At 36.8% G+C, this 19261-nt stretch overlaps 1 protein-coding gene across 1 annotated transcript in view; it reads right to left on the bottom strand.

The window, feature by feature from the left end:
* Positions 1 to 19261, bottom strand: part of CFAP54 (cilia and flagella associated protein 54) — a 288982-nt gene that overhangs the window by 172926 nt on the left and 96795 nt on the right. The window contains exons 27-30 of the mRNA XM_024754400.1: positions 12431 to 12559; positions 10686 to 10800; positions 8651 to 8740; positions 7842 to 7968 (exon numbers count right to left, since the gene is read on the bottom strand). Coding sequence (XP_024610168.1) covers positions 7842 to 7968; positions 8651 to 8740; positions 10686 to 10800; positions 12431 to 12559 — 461 coding nt within the window. The remainder of the gene's footprint in view (positions 1 to 7841; positions 7969 to 8650; positions 8741 to 10685; positions 10801 to 12430; positions 12560 to 19261) is intronic.

A 19261-nucleotide genomic window follows, 5' to 3' on the forward strand; every position in this document is an offset into this window, starting at 1 on the left:
ACAAGACAAGATTGCCCACTCTCACCACTATTATTCAACATAGTTTTGGAAGTTTTAGCCACAGCAGTCAGAGAAGAAAAAGAAATAAAAGGAATCCAAATCGGAAAAGAAGAAGTAAAGCTGTCACTGTTTGCAGATTACATGACACTACACATAGGGAATCCTAAAGATGCTACCAGAAAACTACTAGAGCTTATCAATGAATTTGGTAAAGTAGCAGGATACAAAATTAATGCACAGAAATCTCTGGCATTCCTATACACTAATGATGAAAAATCTGAAAGGGAAATTAAGGAAACTCTCCCATTTACCACTGCAACAAAAAGAATAAAATATCTAGGAATAAACCTACCTAAGGAGACAAAAGACCTGTATGCAGAAAACTGTAAGACACTGATTAAAGAAATTAGAGATGATACAAACAGATGATACATGTTCTTGGATTGGAAGAATCAATGTTGTGAAAATGACTATACTACCCAGAGCAATCTACAGATTCAGGGCCATCCCTATCAAACTACCAATGGCATTTTTCACAGAATTAGAACAAAAAATTTCACAATTTGTATGGAAACACAAAAGATCCCGAACAGCCAAAGCAATCTTGAGAAAGAAAAACAGAGCTGGAGGAATCAGGCTCCTGGACTTCAGACTATACTTCAAAGCTACCGTAATCAAGACAGTATGGTACTGGCACAGAAAGAGAAATATAGATCAATGGAATAGGATAGAAAGCCCAGAGATAAACCCATGCACATATGGTCACCTTATCTTTGATAAAGGAGGCAAGAATATACAATAGAGAAAAGACAGCCTCTTCAATAAGTGGTGCTGGGAAAACTGGACAGCTACATGTAAAAGAATGAAATTAGAACACTCCCTAACTCCATACACAAAAATAAACTCAAAATGGATTAAAGACCTAAATGTAAGGCCAGACACTATAAAACTCTTAGAGGAAAACACAGGCAGAACACTCTATGACATACATCACAGCAAGATCCTTTTTGACCCACCTCCTAGAGAAATGGAAATGAAAACAAAAATAAACAAATGGGACCTAATGAAACTTAAAAGCTTTTGCACATCAAAGGAAACCATAAACAAGGTGAAAAGATAACCTTCCAAATGGGAGAAAACATTTGCCAATGAAGCAACTGACAAAGGATTAATCTCCAGAATATACAAGCAGCCCATGCAGCTCAGTATCAAAAAAAACAAAAACCCAATCCAAAAATGGGCAAAAGACCTAAACAGACGTTTCTCTAAAGAAGATATACAGATTGCCAACAAACACATGAAAGGATACTCAACATCACTAATCATGAGAGAAATGCAAATCAAAACTACAATGAGGTATCATCTCACACTGGTCAGATTGGCCATCATCAATAAATCTACAAACGATAAATGCTGGAGAGGGTGTGGAGAAAAGGGAACCCTCTTGCACTGTTGGTAGGAATGTAAATTGATACAGCTACTACGGAGAACAGTATGGAGGTTCCTTAAAAATCTAAAAATAGAACTACCGTATGACCCAGTAATCCCACTACCGGGCATATACCCTGAGAAAAACATAATTCAAAAGGAATCATGTACCACAGTGTTCACTGCAGCACTATTTAGAACAGCCGGGACATGGAAGCAACCTAAGTGTCCATCGACAGATGAATAGCTAAAGAAGATGTGGCACATATATACAATGGAATATTACTCAGCCATAAAAAGAAACGAAGTTATTTGTAGTGAGGTGGATGGATCTAGAGTCTGTCATACAGAGTGAAGTAAATCAGAAAGAGAAAAACAAACACTGTATGCTAATACATATATATGAAATCTAAAATTAAAAAAAAAAAGGTCCTGAAGAACCTAAGTGGAGGACAGGAATAAAGATGCAGACATAGAGAATGGACTTGAGGACACAGGGAGGAGGAAGGGTAAGCTGGGATGAAGTGAGGGAGTGGCACGGACATATATACACTACCAAATGTAAAAGAGATAGCTGATGGGAAGCAGCGCATAGCACAGGGAGATCAGCTCCCTGCTCTGTGACCACCTAGAGGGATAGGATAAGGAGGGTGGAAGGGAGACGCAAGAGGGAGGGTATATGGGGATATATGCATACATATAGCTGATTCAGTTTGTTATACAGCAGAAACTAACACAACATTGTAAAGAAATTATACTCCAATAAAGATATTTTTAAAAAAAAAGAATGATACCTTTTAATCATGAAAGCATTTAGCCTGAATTTCTTTGGAATAAATAAATTAAATACAATGTAAATTCTATATAAATAGTTGTAAATACAATGTAAATGCTATGTACATAATTGACGGGAGTGCAGCAAATTCAAGTTTTACTTTTTGGAACTTTCCAGAACTTTTTTTCCGAATATTTCCGATCCATGGTTGGCTGAATGACTGGATGCAGAGTGGATGCCAAAGGCGGACAGTACTAAATGTTCTCCCTTCCCCCCAATCACCTGTAAGGATTCTCAACCTTGTTTTTTTTAATCTGCCATCGACCCCTGTGGTAACCTGTCCCCTTCTCCGAATACTGTAAGGTCGCTTATTATCCCTCCCTCTATTGGTACTTACTACCTATTTTCCTTGAAATTTATATATTTCCTAAAATCTATATTTCCTCTGGTAAGTACTTGCTAGGTACAACACCACCCTGCTATAACATGATAAATGGGATCCAAAAGCTTAAATTAAATAAAATGTAAAGTCATATTAACACAAGGTGAAGGAAATGACCAGGTGAATCTGGTAGCTAGTTCCAGGGGCTGGGGTCCCAAACTCATCTTGGTCCTAGTAGTGGTCAGCCTCTCACTTCGATTTTGATAAAGATGATCCTGGATCCTGTGCTTGGTTGGGACTCCAGCCAAGCTGCAGCAATTCCAAGAGTCTCTCAGTTAGTTGGCATTCATTTTGGCAAATGTTTTGTCTGCCTGAACTACAAAGCTTGGACCACTGATCACCGGGGACTTGACAATCTATCCTTTGCTCTGCTACTTGCATCCTGACACTAGTTGCCTGCTGTTTTCCAACCAGCTTGTCTCTTCTCTACCTCCTCTCTCTCCCACCCCACCACAATGCTTTTATTGCTGCTATTCCAGAAACAGATGGGAAGGAGAGGAGGTCATGGGTGAACACTTGGGCCACCGTCTTCCTAGCCCTCTCAGCATTCTCCTCCATGCTCTGCAGAACTCTCATCCACTGAATAAACCCCTCCACTCCTCAACCTCTTCATAGACTGCTTCCTCCTAGTCCTGACTGCTTTTTATTTTGTTTATGGTGTATTATGAAAAATAGTACTTCTAAATTTTTATGTAATCATTATTGATCTTTGATTTCATGACTTATTGTTTTGATTACCTATATCACTGCCTGCTTCTGACCCAAAACATTGAGTTCCAATGACTGTCTGCCTATTATTTCACAAACACAAATCTGTTATTCTTTATCTGACAGCACAAGGCTCTCATTCACGCTTTTTTTTTTTTTTTTTTTTTTTTAAATTTTTTGTTTATTTGGCTGCGTCGGGTCTTAGTTGCGTCGTGCAGGCTTAGTTGCTCTGCGGCATGCGGGATCCTAAGTTCCCTGACCAGGGCTCGAACCCACGTCCCCTGCACTGGAAGGCGGACTCCCAACCACTGGACCACCAGGGAAGGCTCCTACGCTTTTTTATTTTTAAAATATTTTTCATTACTCCAGCCCATTCCATACAAACTAATCTGACTGGAATTGCATTAAATCAACAAATTAATTTGAGAATAACAGAAATCTTCACAATATTCCATCTGCTTATCAAGTAATGTACTATGTCTCTCCATTTATTCAAGTCATTTTTTTTTTCATACCTCTTAGTAAAGATGTTTGGTCTTCTTTATATTAGCCTAAATCCCCTCACAATTCCTGATAAACTTAATCCTGTAGTTCACAGAAATGGGATCATTTTTCCATTATATTTTCTAGTTGATACAGCAAAGCGTTGATCTTGCATCTACCCATCCTATGGAATTCTATTATTAACTCTGATAGTTTTCAGTTAATTAACTTAAGTTAAAAAAAGTAATAATTATTTGCAGATATCAATCTTTCCTCTCCATTTTCACAGTAATTCACTGTGGATTTCACTTGATAAACATTTTTGAGACCGTATTATGTGATAATCACATAAATTCTAATCCTAATTTCTATTTATTTTAGTGTGCTGCCAAGAACTTTCAGAATAATTTTAAATGATAGAAGGAATAATAGGTTTCTTTGTTGTACTGCATATTTTAAAAGAAAATCTTTTAATCCTAATTTGCCAGGAATTGCTGCTGAACGTCACCACATGACTTTTTAGCACCTATAAAAGACTCCTTGGACTACTAATGATAATTATATTTAGATTTTCTACTATATTTATATTGAGAACAAAATCTACATTCTCACTGCTAAATTTATAAGCTAGTGTTTTATTTTTATTCTATATACTTCTAAATAAAGTTGATCTCTAATTTCCTATTTTTTTATTCTCTTTTTACAAAACTGTTATCAGAGCCTGCTGTGATAAATTTACTAGGAAACTATAACCATGCTCTGAAGTAGCTTTATGTAAAACAAAATTATGTGTTCCTATGAAGGAACTAGCCTTAAAAAGTTTTTGAGCTCTCCAATTTTTTTTACTGCTTCAATGAATTCTTATAATTTAAAATTTTCCAGATAATCATCACTTCAGATTAGATTTTCAAATTTATTCATATTAAACTACATACACTGTTATCTAATGTTTAACAACTTCCAAATTTATGACTATTTTCTCTTTGGATTACTTACATTTCACTTTTTCTTATTTTGCTGGCCAGAAAATTACCTCATTTATTCATATATTCAAAGAAGTAACCCTAGCCAACTGGACTATTTTAACACCAACTTAAAATTAATTTCAACTTTTATTTATTTCTTCTTTCTGCTTTCTTAGATTTATTTTGTTATTTTTCCAATTTTTCAAGCCCAATCAAAGTTCATTTGATTTTATTTTTCTCATTTAGTAAGTAACAGGAGCTTCTAAAGCTAAAATTTGTCTTTAACTGCTGCTTTGAGTACATTTGATATGTGGGCTTCTCATTAGCATGATTTTCAAAACGCTCTATAGTTTTAGATTTCTTTTTTATATACTATAATTATATACAATTATATATGGCAGTAATTTATTGTTATAAAATTATATAATTATATATGCTAGCAATTAATTTTGTTATAAAATTTCAGTTTTATTGTACTGTAAGAGAATGTGGTCCTTACAAATTTTAGTCTAGGTGATATATTGAGCTTTATTTTGAAGCTTAAATATTACATTTTTAAATTAAATAAGTGCTTTAAAGAGTATTTTGTCTCAATTGGCTATATATATTAAATTAATCTTATTAGTTATATCATGTACATTTTCTATGTCCTTTTCGTTTCTTTCTTTTTAAAGTAGTACATTAAACTCTTAATATCACTATGTTTCTATCAAATTAGCCTTGTCTTTTTAGCAGTTATTCCCATATATTTTGATTTTTTTTTATGTAGAACATGAAAATTCATGAAATATCTTCATTGTGATTTATAAGCATTATTAGTAGAATCACCAACGTGAAAAGGTAGCATTAAAAATAAGTAACGTGGGCTTCCCTGGTGGCACAGTGGTTGAGAGTCCGCCTGCCGATGCAGGGGACACGGGTTCGTGCCCCAGTCCGGGAAGATCCCACATGCCGCGGAGCGGCTGTACCCATGAGCCATGGCCGCTGAGCCTGCGCATCCGGAGCCTGTGCTCCGCAACGGGAGAGGCCACAACAGTGAGAGGCGCGCGTACCGCAAAAAAAAATAACAATAAGTAACAAAGAGATTACTCTTTAAATGTTACCAAGACAGTTGATTAAAATTTTTACAGGAAAACCCCCTAATTTAAAATCTAAACCCTACCAAAAGAAATTCCATATGGATTAAAATATTTAATCTAAACCATGAAACTATAAAATTGGAAGAAAATACTGCTGCATATTTGTCTGTTGAAGTATAAAAAATTTTTTTCTTTGCGCAAAGATATGTCATGCATACAAACATAAAAAGAAAATAGATATTGCTATCAAAGTAGAAATCAAGGTGTTGCATCTGCCCCTCCCCTATATTCCTTGACTTGGAGAAGAACATCCTAAAACATCTGCTCAGCCTTAAAAATTGAAATCATTACCTTTGGCTTGAACTCAGTTATACTGCTCAATCTCCAAACTCACATATTTTATTATACCACTGGCCTAAACCACTTATTCTGTTTTCCTCTTTCAGAATATCTATTATTCTTCCATTGGACCTCCACGGTCAGCCCTCCAAATTTTACTGCTCACTGAAAGTGCATTCTGATTTTCTTTGGTATCAAGAATATTATTTACAGATTCCAAACATCTCATTTTAGCTATGGTTTATTTAATTTTCTGGGACCCTCTAATTCTGGCCAGTTCTCTCATTACCATGGCCTGCTTTATTTAATAGAAGCAATTTCATCTTTTGAAAACATGAAGCACATATATTCCAAGTTTTTGTTCTAATAAATGTAGTGCCCATTTTAGGAAGAATATTTTCCCGTAGGTTTTTATGAGAATGTTTCTCTTCTGCTGTCATTTTTAAAATAGATCTTGTGTCATTGATGTTTTCTTTTCCTAGAATGAGATAGACAGACCTATGTCCAGTGTTGAAATTAAAACCCAATTATTGGAAGAAAAGCTGGATTCACTCAGCATCTCTCATAACTGGCACAGAACACAACAATTTTCTTTGTGGGCAGAGAGAGCCATTCAGGCTTAGAGAATAAGAGGGTTAACTTTAAGTTTTACTACTTCTATTTTTAAGGAACTCCCCGTTCACATATATATATGGGAACTGCAAAGAATGGCTCTGCTTGCTACTGTAGAGAATTAGAAACTGGACCTCAAAACCACACTACATACAAAAATAAGCTCAAAATGGATTAACAACTTAAATGTAAGACCTGAAACCATAAAACTCCTAGAAGAAAACATAGGCAGTATACTCTTTGACATTGGTCTTAGCAGTTTTTTTTTGGATATGTCTCCTCAGGCAAGGGAAAGAAAAGCAAAAGTAAAAACAAATGGGACTACATCAAAGGGAGGGGGTGGGGGGAGAGGGAATTACTGAAAATAATTAAAAGGCACAAACTTCCAGTTATAAGATAAATAAGAACTAGGGATGTAATGTACAACAAGATAAAGATAATTAACACTGCTGTATGTTATAAATAAAGCTTGTTAAGAGTAAATCTTAAGAATTCTCATCATAAGGAAGAAAAAACTTTTTTCCACTTCTTTAATGTTGCATTTATATGAGATGATAAATGTTCACTAAGCCCACTGTGGTAATCATTTCATGATATATGTAAATCAAATCATTATGCTGTACACCTTAAAACTTATACAGTGCTGTATGTCAGTTATACCTCAATAAAACTGGATGAAAAAATTAATTAGATAAATAAATAAGTGGACCCAAAAGTCCGTGCGAGAGATGCTGATAGCCTAGAGATGCTATCATCCAAACTGACTCAATACCAAAAGGCCTAATTTATTTCCTGCTATAAATATAAACATGCTCTATTATTCCTTAGTTCAGCTGTATGAATATTTTTATTTATTTATTTACACAGACATAAATACTCACTACCTCCCAGATGGCTGTTTTAACTGCATATACCCCACTCTCTTTTGCGTCCACTTTATATATCTTTAAGGAACAATTTTACTCATTTTTTAAAGTTGTTAATGCTAATAAAACAGATATTACAAATACCTTTGCAAGAAGGCATAGACAGGATTTGTTATCTCCACCGTAAGTTGAAAGTTTTCATCATTCATACATTTTTGCATAACTTGTGTAAAGAATTCCAGGAATCTAGGTCTCTGTTTAAATTTCATAACTGTGAAAACAAGAAGGTTCATATATAATCACCAATACACTTGGTCATTGTCATTGAAAGGTTACTATTGCTATTAGTCATTTTGTTGTAACAGATGAGTTTATTAACCTACTTTTTAGATTTCTCACTTTTAAAAAATGTATAGGAGTAAATGTGGTGAAACTATTGGTTTTCTAAAATCAAATATTCCTTTACGGTCTAAATTTCATTTATTTTTCAAACAGCTTGGTGTTGTAAGATTTCCTAAAAGTTGCCTCTAACATATATATGACTAGGTGGGAAAAAAATTGCTGATAGTTGCCAGAATAACTAGTTATCCTAATTTTTATTATATTTCACTCTGAGATTAAGCAATAATGCTGCTATTTCTTCATAGCTAAGCTTAAAGATCACTAACACATTTTTCAATTCCCTAGTTTTTGTAAGCTTCATAATAACACCACTGACTGCCAAAATAAGCCACCATCAAGGTTCCGTCTTTCCAGACTTTAAATCAGGTACCTATTTTGGTCTCTTTCATTACTCGGCAATCGAGAGCCTGCCTTATTCTGAATGGGTAAGAACCTGAAATATTCTGCCTAGAACAAGTGAAACCTTTAAGTAGAAAACAACAGAATCCACAGAATAAAAGATATTCAAAAGTAAGGTGAGTGAACAACATATGTACGTTTAGGTCACCTACCTTCTTTCACAGCATCTTTGACCGACCAATTGAAAACTATAGGGTAAAGAAATATGGGATCCTCTGCTCCTGAGAGTTCAGTTGTAACATCTAAGGTTAAAAGGAATTAAGTTGTTGGTGCTGTTTAACATCAATAAGCAAAAATGAAAATTCTTTGCTGGGGATGAAAAATAGGAAAATACCCAAGTATACATTCTAAATTATGTGCCTTAAAATATCAATTATATTTTGGAGATTAAAAAATCCAATAATCTTAATTATTTTCCTTTCATTTTTTTTTTTCCCCCTAAAGGCCAAGGAGTCTACCACCAAATAGGGGAAGAGTTTCCAAGGCATGAGCCTTTCTCATTCAACAGCTATTGTGTATCAACAAATATCAGGTTCAGAAACCTACCAATTATATGAACTCCATTTTTATAAAAAAATCTTTAAAAGACAGTAAAGTATAGAATAATGAACAGGACAGCCCCTAGAGCCAGGATGCCTGGGTTCAGATTCTAAGTCTGACACTTTCTTTTTTAGGCCGCACAGCATGCAGGATGCGGGATCTTAGTTCCCCCACCAGGGATCAAACCCACTGGGAGCATGGAGTCTTAACCATTGGACCTCCAAGGAAGTCCCTAAGTCTGACACTTTTTAGTTATGAGAACTTGGGAAGTTACTCACCTTCTCTGTGCCTCAATTTCCTTATCTTTAAAATGGGGATAATAACAGTACCTATTTCATATGGTTGTTATATAAGGGTTATATAAGTTTTCATATGCATGAAACACTTAAAATAGTTCCTCGCACACAGAAAGCACTGTACAAAGCTATTATTTTTATTATTGTTTTGTTACTGAATCTACTGTTTAGCTAGTAACATCATACTGTGCTTCTTAGTAAAATGTTAAAATGTGTTTGGGGGCGTTGATAATATGAAAATAAGTAATTCACATTTCCAGAACACTTTACATTTTAAGAAATTATATATTTTTATATGTACCCAGACAATTACAGCTTTCCCCAAACTAGGTTTACTGGTTATGTGAATAACACAGCATTGGGTTCATTTCATAAATTCAGCTTGAAACAGACTTGGAGTGTACTGAAGTAAAATGAGAGATCCAAGTCAGGGAATTCTGAAACAGTTAAGACCACCCAGATATCACTGAGGCACAAAGTAGAGAGGTGAGGTGGGGTCACAGAACTCTACAAGTTTAGTTACTTCCCAACAGACCAAGGGGCCGAAAGTGGAGCCTCCTAATGAGATAAATGTAGGCACTCTTTTGTTCTTCTAGAAGGTTTGAAGTCCTGCTTCTTAAAAATGTGATAATAATTGTCATCACCAGAAACTAAATTAATATCTTAATCAGATTTCCAAACTGCAATCTCTCAAACTCCAATCACTGTGTTAACATTTTGGTCTATTATTAAATTACTATACAGCACAATGACTCACTTGAGTCCATCTCACTTGAGTAAACCATGGTTCAAATCACTCGTACATAATACCCGTCATGCCATCACTTTATTTCTCAGTTACATTCTTGTCTTTAGAGCAGTGATTCTCAATTTTGTGTCCCCCTTCCACAACATATTTGCCAACATTTGCCTCACAGTTGGTTGTCGCAGCTGGGGAGAATGCAGGGAGAATGGTGTGCTATGCATCTCTGGACAAAGGCCAGGGGTGTCACTCCACATCCACAATGCCTAGGACAGTCCCCCACAGCAAAGTACTATCTGGCCAAAATTGGCAATAGTGTTGAAGCTGAGAAACCCTGCCTTAGAATGAGAAGATTTAGGCTCAAATCCAAGTCAGCTATGTAATGCTAAATAAATCACTTAATCTTTATGAGCCACATCTGTAAAAAGTGGTTAGCAATCCCTTATTAACAAAGTATGGTTAGGATTAATGACACAATGTAAAAGCACTGCATAAACCTTAAAGGGTTTACCAAATGCTAATCTCATCCTAATCCTTTTAACAAAATATTTTCTATTTTAAACAGCAAAATGCTAAACAGAATTATACAGAAAGAAAAAAAAACACTACATTGCTTTGTCAGTTTGAGTAGGCGTGTCTCCAATAAACCCAGGTGTTCATTTATTTTTTCAGGTAATAATATCTGCTGTGGCTTCTTAGTCTTGGAAGACTTCTTGGAAGAACCCTAGAAACATTGGTTAAATGTCAGAACGTACTTCAGCATGTTTCAAGAATTGTCATTTTCAAATAATATTCTTTATATTATGTTTCATACTTGGTAGACCAAACTATGAATCTACATGGTAAAATGTATTAATAATTAATAATAAGCCATTGTAGCCTAACTAAATGCCAGACACAGTATTAAGTGTTTTATGGATGTTAACCAAAATATTTCTTCTCTTCCCTCTCCCTTTTTCCTAGTAACTTCTGCTCCCCTAAACAGCTCCCCCCAATACACACACCATTCTGAGAGCAGTTGAGGGTATATCTCTAAAAATCCTCAAAAGAAAATGCTCTCAGAAATGTATCCCTTTTTCCTTTTTTTCCTTTCTTTTTCCCAGAGGGAGCTTCTTTACAAGGAAGCTAATTGCTTTTGCTGCTTTGCCTTTCATTGCACATAACAGGATCAGCAATTAGTGGACTAAGAATTGGCGGGTATGAGCTCAGGCTCCCCACCATGCTTTCATCTGTCTGAGCCTGAGAATGGACTGGTTAATGTCTCCTCTTCTCCAAAAAAATAGACCTCCCAAGCTCTTTTAGGCTTAAAGGGACCCTGAATGGTTATAATGACTTCTGACTCCCATAAAGTAGGTATTAGGTTCTCAGTCCCTACAGTCTTAGTCTGAAAGAAGTATCACAACCTTCTGCTGGACTAGAGGCTCCAAGGAAAGGGGCAAGGGGTCCTGTCCTACCATGATGTGAAGGGACAGAGCCCTGAGTCAAGGCCTGGGTGACATAAAGGGTCTGGCTGATGGACTCTTGAGTGGACAACACTTGGTGAAAAAAAAAACGCTCAAGTTGCTTTCAGCTTAATCAAAACCTTCTCTAGACAACCCTCCCCCCAACAAATGTAGTATGGCTAAAAATATTCATCCAGTGGGGCTTTTTTAAGCTTTTGCAACATATAATAGAGAGAGAAATGGAGCTACTCCAACTGAAACAGGCTTGGGGGTAACAGTTTCTACCCTGGCCCCAGTCACAGAAGGGGCGTCAAGTACTATAGCTCCTAATGCTCCTCAGAAACCTGATAAACTAAGCAGTACTTCAAGATTTGATCTACAAAATCATTTAGCCACATAGTTTCAAGAAAAGGCAATAAAATAAGATTCTAGTAAGACCCATGCTAGGGAGGCAGATATTAAAAAGTTGTCTCTAACATTACCAGCCTCATAAAGGAGACAACTGAGGTGTCACAGGGAGTTTAGGAAATCTACTTTGAACAGAGTGAAAAGCTCTGACGTGTATTTTCTGCATTCAGTGACCCACTCAGAATAATAAAAATCTTCAGTCTGGGAGAGACTGTGGAGGGCTTTCAGTCCAATGTCCAACTGGGTGTAGGAAGCTCTCTATCAACACCTAACTGATCATCAGTACGTGTGACAGGGGGCTATTAAGTATTCTAGCACGGATACCTTTTCATTTTCTTGATAATAATTAAAAGGAAAAAAAGCTCTTCACATATTCGCTTTCTTTTATGTAAATACAACAAATTAAAAATTGATCAATTTTCTAACATGTTCACTAATACTACATGACCTCTTAGAAAATTCAGCTAAATATACCTTTAAAGATGAAACACAAAGAACAATTACCTCCTCTGGCATTTCTTCTTGGTCAGTAACACCAAACAGAGATTTGCACCCTGATGTGATGTCCAACATCTTTTTTCCATAATTTATAATCATTACTGCCAGGTCATATTCCTTCCATGAACGCAGAATCTAATTTAAAATATTTATTAATTATCTCTGTTGGAAACTCAAGTCTATTTTCAAGAGTCATGTATCAACTTCCATAAATTCAAAAGTCTCATGTTTTGGATATAACTCCCCTGTTTCTGTTAAGAAAACTGTAAGCTTACCTCCAGATCATATTTCCCTAGAATTAAAACTGCATGATTTCACTATTTTAAATAAAGGACAAAACCAGGAATCTCATCAGTAATGAATTCTCCATATCTCTGGGACATACAGCCATACCTCTTTTGGTATAGTAAGTTAACTATGAAAAAACATTTCCACTTAAAAGATCCATGCTAAAACAAAATCATTCTTAAAGGTCACATAACCACCACTTCTTGTCTTGAGTTGTCTTCTTTGTGAAATGGCACAATTACTGACCTCATGATGTCTTGGGGGCATTTATAGCAGTAAATGATTTACAAGATGTTCTGGCAGTAAACTAGGCTGGAGGTCAGCTGGTTTTGGCAGGTTCTCCATGAGCCGTAGGGGAAGCACACACTGACTCACGAGAAGGGGCCCGCTCTGCCACTTTCGTCCACGCTCCTGGTTATGAACTGTTATCTGGCCTCCTCTAGCCTGGCCCTTACCTACCTCTCCAGTGTCATCTTCCACTATTCATCTCCTTGCACTTTAAGCTTACAAAATATTAAGCCGAGTATAAATCCTGCTACTCACCATGGTATCAGGACTTCATGCCTTCCTACAGCTGAGGCCTTTCCCAGAACAGCTTTCCCACCTGATTTATATAGCTTTACTTGGTCATTAAAACCTGGGCTCTAGCACTAACTCCAGGAAAGCTTCCCTGGCCAGCAATCTGATTTGCATAGACCCTGCTCTAGTGAAAGAGCCCATAAAGGGGACGTATTCACCGTAAATCCCCAGGACAATACTCTCAGGGTATAAATAAGTTTGTATGAATTTATCTGTAGGTGTATTCTGTTAAGCTGAATAGGTTACTATTTAAGATAAGTAACAACTATTACTTCCCAGGCAGGGAAAGAATATATAAGGTGGCTGAAAAACAGTGAGGGGCTGCTTGAAGCTCATGAGACCTACACCTAATGCAAATGCTAAGAACTGGAAATATTTCTGTAGGACCAGGGCAATGGTGTTAAACTAATGTTGACTGTGGGACAGAATGTAGAAAGGAAAACAGTGAAACAAATTTTGCCAAGGTAGGTGTGGTTAGGTCAAGCAGGGCTTTGAATGCTAGGCAAAACTGTCCAGTCTCATTGTAAAACTGATAAGAGAGGAAACAAGTTTTGTTATTAGAAAACAGAAGTGAGCTAACGTTTGCTCCCCATTCACCTTTGCTTTCCAACATATTTGGTTTATACAGCACTGTGCAATCTTTTCTCCTTGTTTTAACATGCCAGTGGAAAATACTTAAATGAGAATGAATTTTTCCAAACAAAAGAAAAACAGAGAACCAATTCTACTTAACATACCAAATGGTGAACAGAAATTTTTTAAATGTGCCAGATGTTTGGCATAATAAAAATTTTAACAATGCCAGTGGAAAACACTAAATGAGAATGAATTTTTCCAAACAAAAGAAAAACAGAGAACCAATTCTACTTAACATACCAAATGGTGAACAGAAATTTTTTAAATGTGCCAGATGTTTGGCATAATAAAAATTTTAACAATGCCAGTGGAAAACACTAAATGAGAATGAATTTTTCCAAACAAAAGAAAAACAGAGAACCAATTGTATTTAACATACCAAATGGTGAATAGAATTTTTTTAAATGTGCCAGATGTTTGGCATAATAAATTTTTTAACAATGCGAAAATAATCAAATATTTAAGATGACATGTCTCAGAAGTGGTACTTTATTTGGAATTCTGGCAGCTTTCAGAAAAAAATACTGCTCCTTAAAGAAGAAAGATTGAACCATCCAGAACGATTACCAATTTTTAAAACAGAACAGAGAAAAGAAACAGGGCCGTTTGACTAATTGGGCTTTACATGTCCTAAGAGAAAATCTCTGTAAAAATATGTTTATATCAAATGAATGCCTCAAATCTGGGATTCAGGGGTAGTCAGGCTTCTGGGTCTATTGGTCAGGCTGGAGAAAACTTCTGAAATGACAATTCTCAGAGTATCAATTTGGGACAGAACCAGCTCTAGCATCAAATCCTGACATTAACATATAGTGTGTTAGCCAAAAAGTTCTTTGGGGTTTTGCCTTAACACCTCACAGAAAACCCAAACGAACTTTTTTGGCCAATTCAATATACTTTAAAGAAAATGTCCAGAACATTCAGGGTCATTTCTACAATAATGTCCAGAGGATCTCAAAATGATTCCTCAGGCGGGGGAAAGGGGCTGGAGTCACGGGTGGCGGTCAAGAAATACAGAGCCAGCCGCAAACTGCTGTGGGAGAAAAACCACAGGCAGCTGAGAGAGGAGGCATGCGAATTTCGTGGAGGACCTCAGCCTCCACGCGGCCCCAAACGCTGGGTGGAAACCCTGCTTATTCTAGGTCAGCACTCTCTCCCGTCTCCCATGGGGGCTGTTACACAAACATCTTCTCACATCTCTGAAGCCCACCCTTACTCTCCACCTCCCCACTCTCTGCAAATGACCTTGCTTCCTTTCCAGAGAGCAGTGCAGGGGAACTGGCGTATCTGCTGTCCCCAAACCCACCTACACGCCCATGCGTAAGGATAACCATCCTCCTCCTGTGAGAGAGGAGAGGCAGATGTCCTGTCCAAGCTGACCCCACACGTGCCCGGATCCCGCTGCTGGGACCCTGGTCTAGGGGCCACCTCTCCTCTCCTCCATCCTTATCCCTTCCCTCTCCTGACTCCTCCCCATTAACGGTCATATACGGAGTGCCTGTGTAAGCAGGACTGGTTTTTTGGTTGGCTGGTTGGTTGGCTGTTTAGTTGGTTTTTAGCAGGAGAAGTTACTATTGGCAAGTTACAAGCAACGAGCTGCCTTGGAATAAAGTTTCTTTGTTCTGGAAGAAACACTGCAGCAGCCACGGTTAGTTATTTAAATGTAAGGTGAACAGCTGCCCAGTGCCCTGGAAAGACAGTGTAACCCGGTATTTTCTTATTTGAAAATGACAACCCTGTCCTGGAAATACTCATTGATGGAAGAGTTTGGGGGGAAAGGGGGAGGTGAGGCCAAGCAGATGAATATATTCTAAAGAAAAGTAACCTTGGAAGGTGCCCTTTTAGCCCAGGATTACACTAATTGATGTGTGTGTGTGACTGAGCAGTGGGAATGGAAAGGGATCCTTTGGATTGTGTGGGACCCCTGCTTTCAACAGTTACCCCCTTGTGACAATGACAGAACTAATAGCACCAGAAAGATTCTTAAGGTTGGGGAGGGGTTAGGAATAATAAAACACCTTTGGACTAATCACCTTTCCAATTCTTCCTCTTGCCTAGTGGAAGCCGGATGGGACCCGTGGACTAACAACACCCTTGAGATTCTTAAGACAATTCTCTTCTTTTCTTACTCTACACATTGACCCCGGGTGATACCATCTATCTCTGTTGCTTCAGTTGAGCCCGTATACTAATGACTCCGTTGTCTTTACGTATATTTGGCCTCTCCTGAACTTCAAGCCTATAGGTCCAATTATATAATGTCCACCTCTCTGGATATCCTGTATGCCCCCAAATTCAATATATTCAAAACTCATTATCTTTTCCCCCTTTCCCACCCAGGGTTCAACAAATTGCATTGTACCCACCCAACTGCCCAGATAGCTGGATTACTGTGGACTCTTCCCTCTCCCTCCTTGATCCCCCCCTACTCAATTCTATCTCATAAATAACTTTTGAATCCTTTCAATTCTATCTCTCACTTTTTCCACACTAGTTTAGTTCATCACCTCTCGCCTTCTAACTCATTTCCTGCCTTGGATCTTATCCCCCTCTAATTATTAGCTGTTGTGCAACGAGAATAATTTCTTTTTTCTAAAATGCAAATCTCATTACGTCATTCCCAGGTTTGAAACCCTTGAATGGCTTCTCTCTGACCTCATTAGATGGCCATTCATCATCTGGTACTTGTTCACTGTTCCACTTTTTAAGGTGACTGAAATATTTAATCATATCTTCCATAATTAAAAATAAATCTGATCCTTCTTTTCCCAAACTGTGAAATTATTTCCTATTTTCTCATTGATTACTGCCTGAGGCAATCAATGTTAATAATCCTGCAACTGCTGTATTTTTAAAAAATAAATGCCTTTAAGCTTTGTCTATAGTGTCTTATCATTAAAAAAAAGTATTTTTAAATTATCGTGTCATCTATTTATCTATTTTTGTGTGTGTATCTTTTGAATTTTGTGCCCTGTTGAGAAAGGTCTCCCCTGATTTCAAGGCAATCCAAATATCCTCAAATCCATCTGGACTTCATTTTGTTTACAGTATGAGGTAGGGCTCTGGCGTTATTTTCAAATGAAGAGTCAGTTATATCACCACCTTTTATTGATAAATTATCATTTTCTCAATGAATATAAATGCCATCTTTGTCTTATATTAAGTTCTTCCTGTAGACCCGGAGCCAGCTCTTCCTGGAGTCTCTATTTTATTCCACTGATCTATTTGCTCGTTACTGTGTTAAGACCATTTTTTATTGAAGTGGCCTTGGTAAATTTTAATACCTACTGAGAATTTCTAAGTAACACTAATCAGTTTCAAAGAAACCTCACTAGGATTCTGATTAAAACTGCAATGCATGGAAATATTATTTTAGGAAAGATTTATATAGCTATGACAGTAAGCCTTCCTATTCAGGAACTTGGTGTGGCCTGCCATATGTGCAGATCTTATTTTGTGTCCTTCAGTAAGATTTCACATTTCTTTTATTTAGGTTCTTTAACATTTTGTTACGTTTAAAATAGTGTGTATTATAAGTGGTATATATTTCCCCTGTCCATTTCTAACTGGCTACTACTCATATTAAAAATAAAAACAATAAGAAAAACATTTTTAAAAACCCAACTTATCAGTTTGTGTCTTACATAACTTTATAACTTCTTATAAATTCTTATACCATTTTATAAATTCTTTTTAATTCTAGTAATCTTTTACTAGATTTTCATGGGTTTTTGAGACCTCTACAATTACAAATTATGCTTTTCTAATATTATAAAATTATTTCATACCCTTATCTATTTCATCAGACCAGATCTCTACAAATAATGAATCACATTATTAAGAGTCAGTATCTCCTGTGCCTGATTTTAAGGAAACAGCTTCAAAAATTTGCCGTTTAGTATGATATTTGCTAAAAATTTTTGGTAAATGTCTTTATCATTATGCAATAACTTCCTTCCCTTCCTAACCTATTTAAAAGTTTTATTAGGAAAAGTTGCTGAGTGTTATCAAACGCCTTTGTAGCATTTTTCATATAACCTAATTGTTTTTCTCCTTTAATTTGCTGTTGTAAACAATTCAAGTTTTGTTTTAATTCAGACTTCACCTTTAATACTTGACAATGAGACTGCCCTAAGACCAGAAGGTGCCAGATGCCATCCAGGAGCGACTGGAAGGACACTACATAATGCCTCTCTTTGTCCTCATTAATGTTTTGGACACTGAATTCTGCTTTTTCAAATATGAAAATTGCCACTCTTCCTTCATTTTTGTTTGCATTTTCCCAGTATCTTTGTCTATTTATTTTTCAAATTGCTTGTTATCTTGTTTTACAAGTGTTTCTTCAAATAATACACATTTGAATCTGCCTTTTCAGCCCATCTGACAGTCTCTGTCTCCTGAGTTCTTTCACGCTTAGGGAAGTAATTAATGTACTTGGTTTTATTCCTTCCATCTTAAGTACAATCTCACTTTCCTTCTTCTTACTTTGGCTGAATTAGCCATTTTTCATCCCTGTCATTTTTTCCTGTTCCTTTTTCCTCCCTGTCATTCCTCTGTTTGCTTTTCTTTCCTGTCAATTTTGAAGTCCTACTGTGCTTTTAAAGATCAGCTCATGCCTACATATTCCTGAGTCATCTTTAAATATATATATTCCATCAAAAGAAAATAATAATGTTATACAATATGTGGGGACTTCCCTGGTGGCACAGTGGTTAAGAATCTGCCTGCAAATGCAGGGGACACGGGTTCGAGCCCTGGTTCAGGAAGATCCCACATGCCGCGGAGCAACTAAGCCCATGCGCCACAACTACTGAGCCTGCAGCTCTAGAGCCCATGAACCACAACTATCTGAGCCCACGTGCCACAACTACTGAAGCCCGCACGCCTAGAGCCCGTGCTCCGCAATAAGAGAAGCCACCGCGCCACCGCAATGAGAGGTCCGCATACCACAACGAAGAGTAGCCCCCGCTCGCCACAACTAGAGAAAGCCCGCGCGCGGCAACGAAGACCCGACGCAATAAAAATAAATTAATTAATTAATTAATTAAAAAAAATAATGTTATACAACATGTAGTTTTATACTATATGTATTTTTAACACACATGCACCATGCATCTATAGCTGCTCACGCCTCCCTCAACCCCAAACAGGATAGAAGCTTCACTTCTAGGTTACTGTTAAGTTTTTCTTTCAAGGATGACTCTTGTATTTCAAAAGTCCCTACTTAGCATTTATATTACAAAGTCCTAGTCACATCATTATTATCTATTTAACTTTAATAATACATATATTGAAAGATTCGATGCTCCCATTATTCCTCTCCTTTTTGTCTTT

The sequence above is a fragment of the Neophocaena asiaeorientalis genome, unplaced genomic scaffold (genome assembly GCF_003031525.2).
Source record: "Neophocaena asiaeorientalis asiaeorientalis breed wild unplaced genomic scaffold, Neophocaena_asiaeorientalis_V1.1 scaffold92, whole genome shotgun sequence".
Taxonomy (NCBI): Eukaryota; Metazoa; Chordata; class Mammalia; order Artiodactyla; family Phocoenidae; genus Neophocaena; species Neophocaena asiaeorientalis.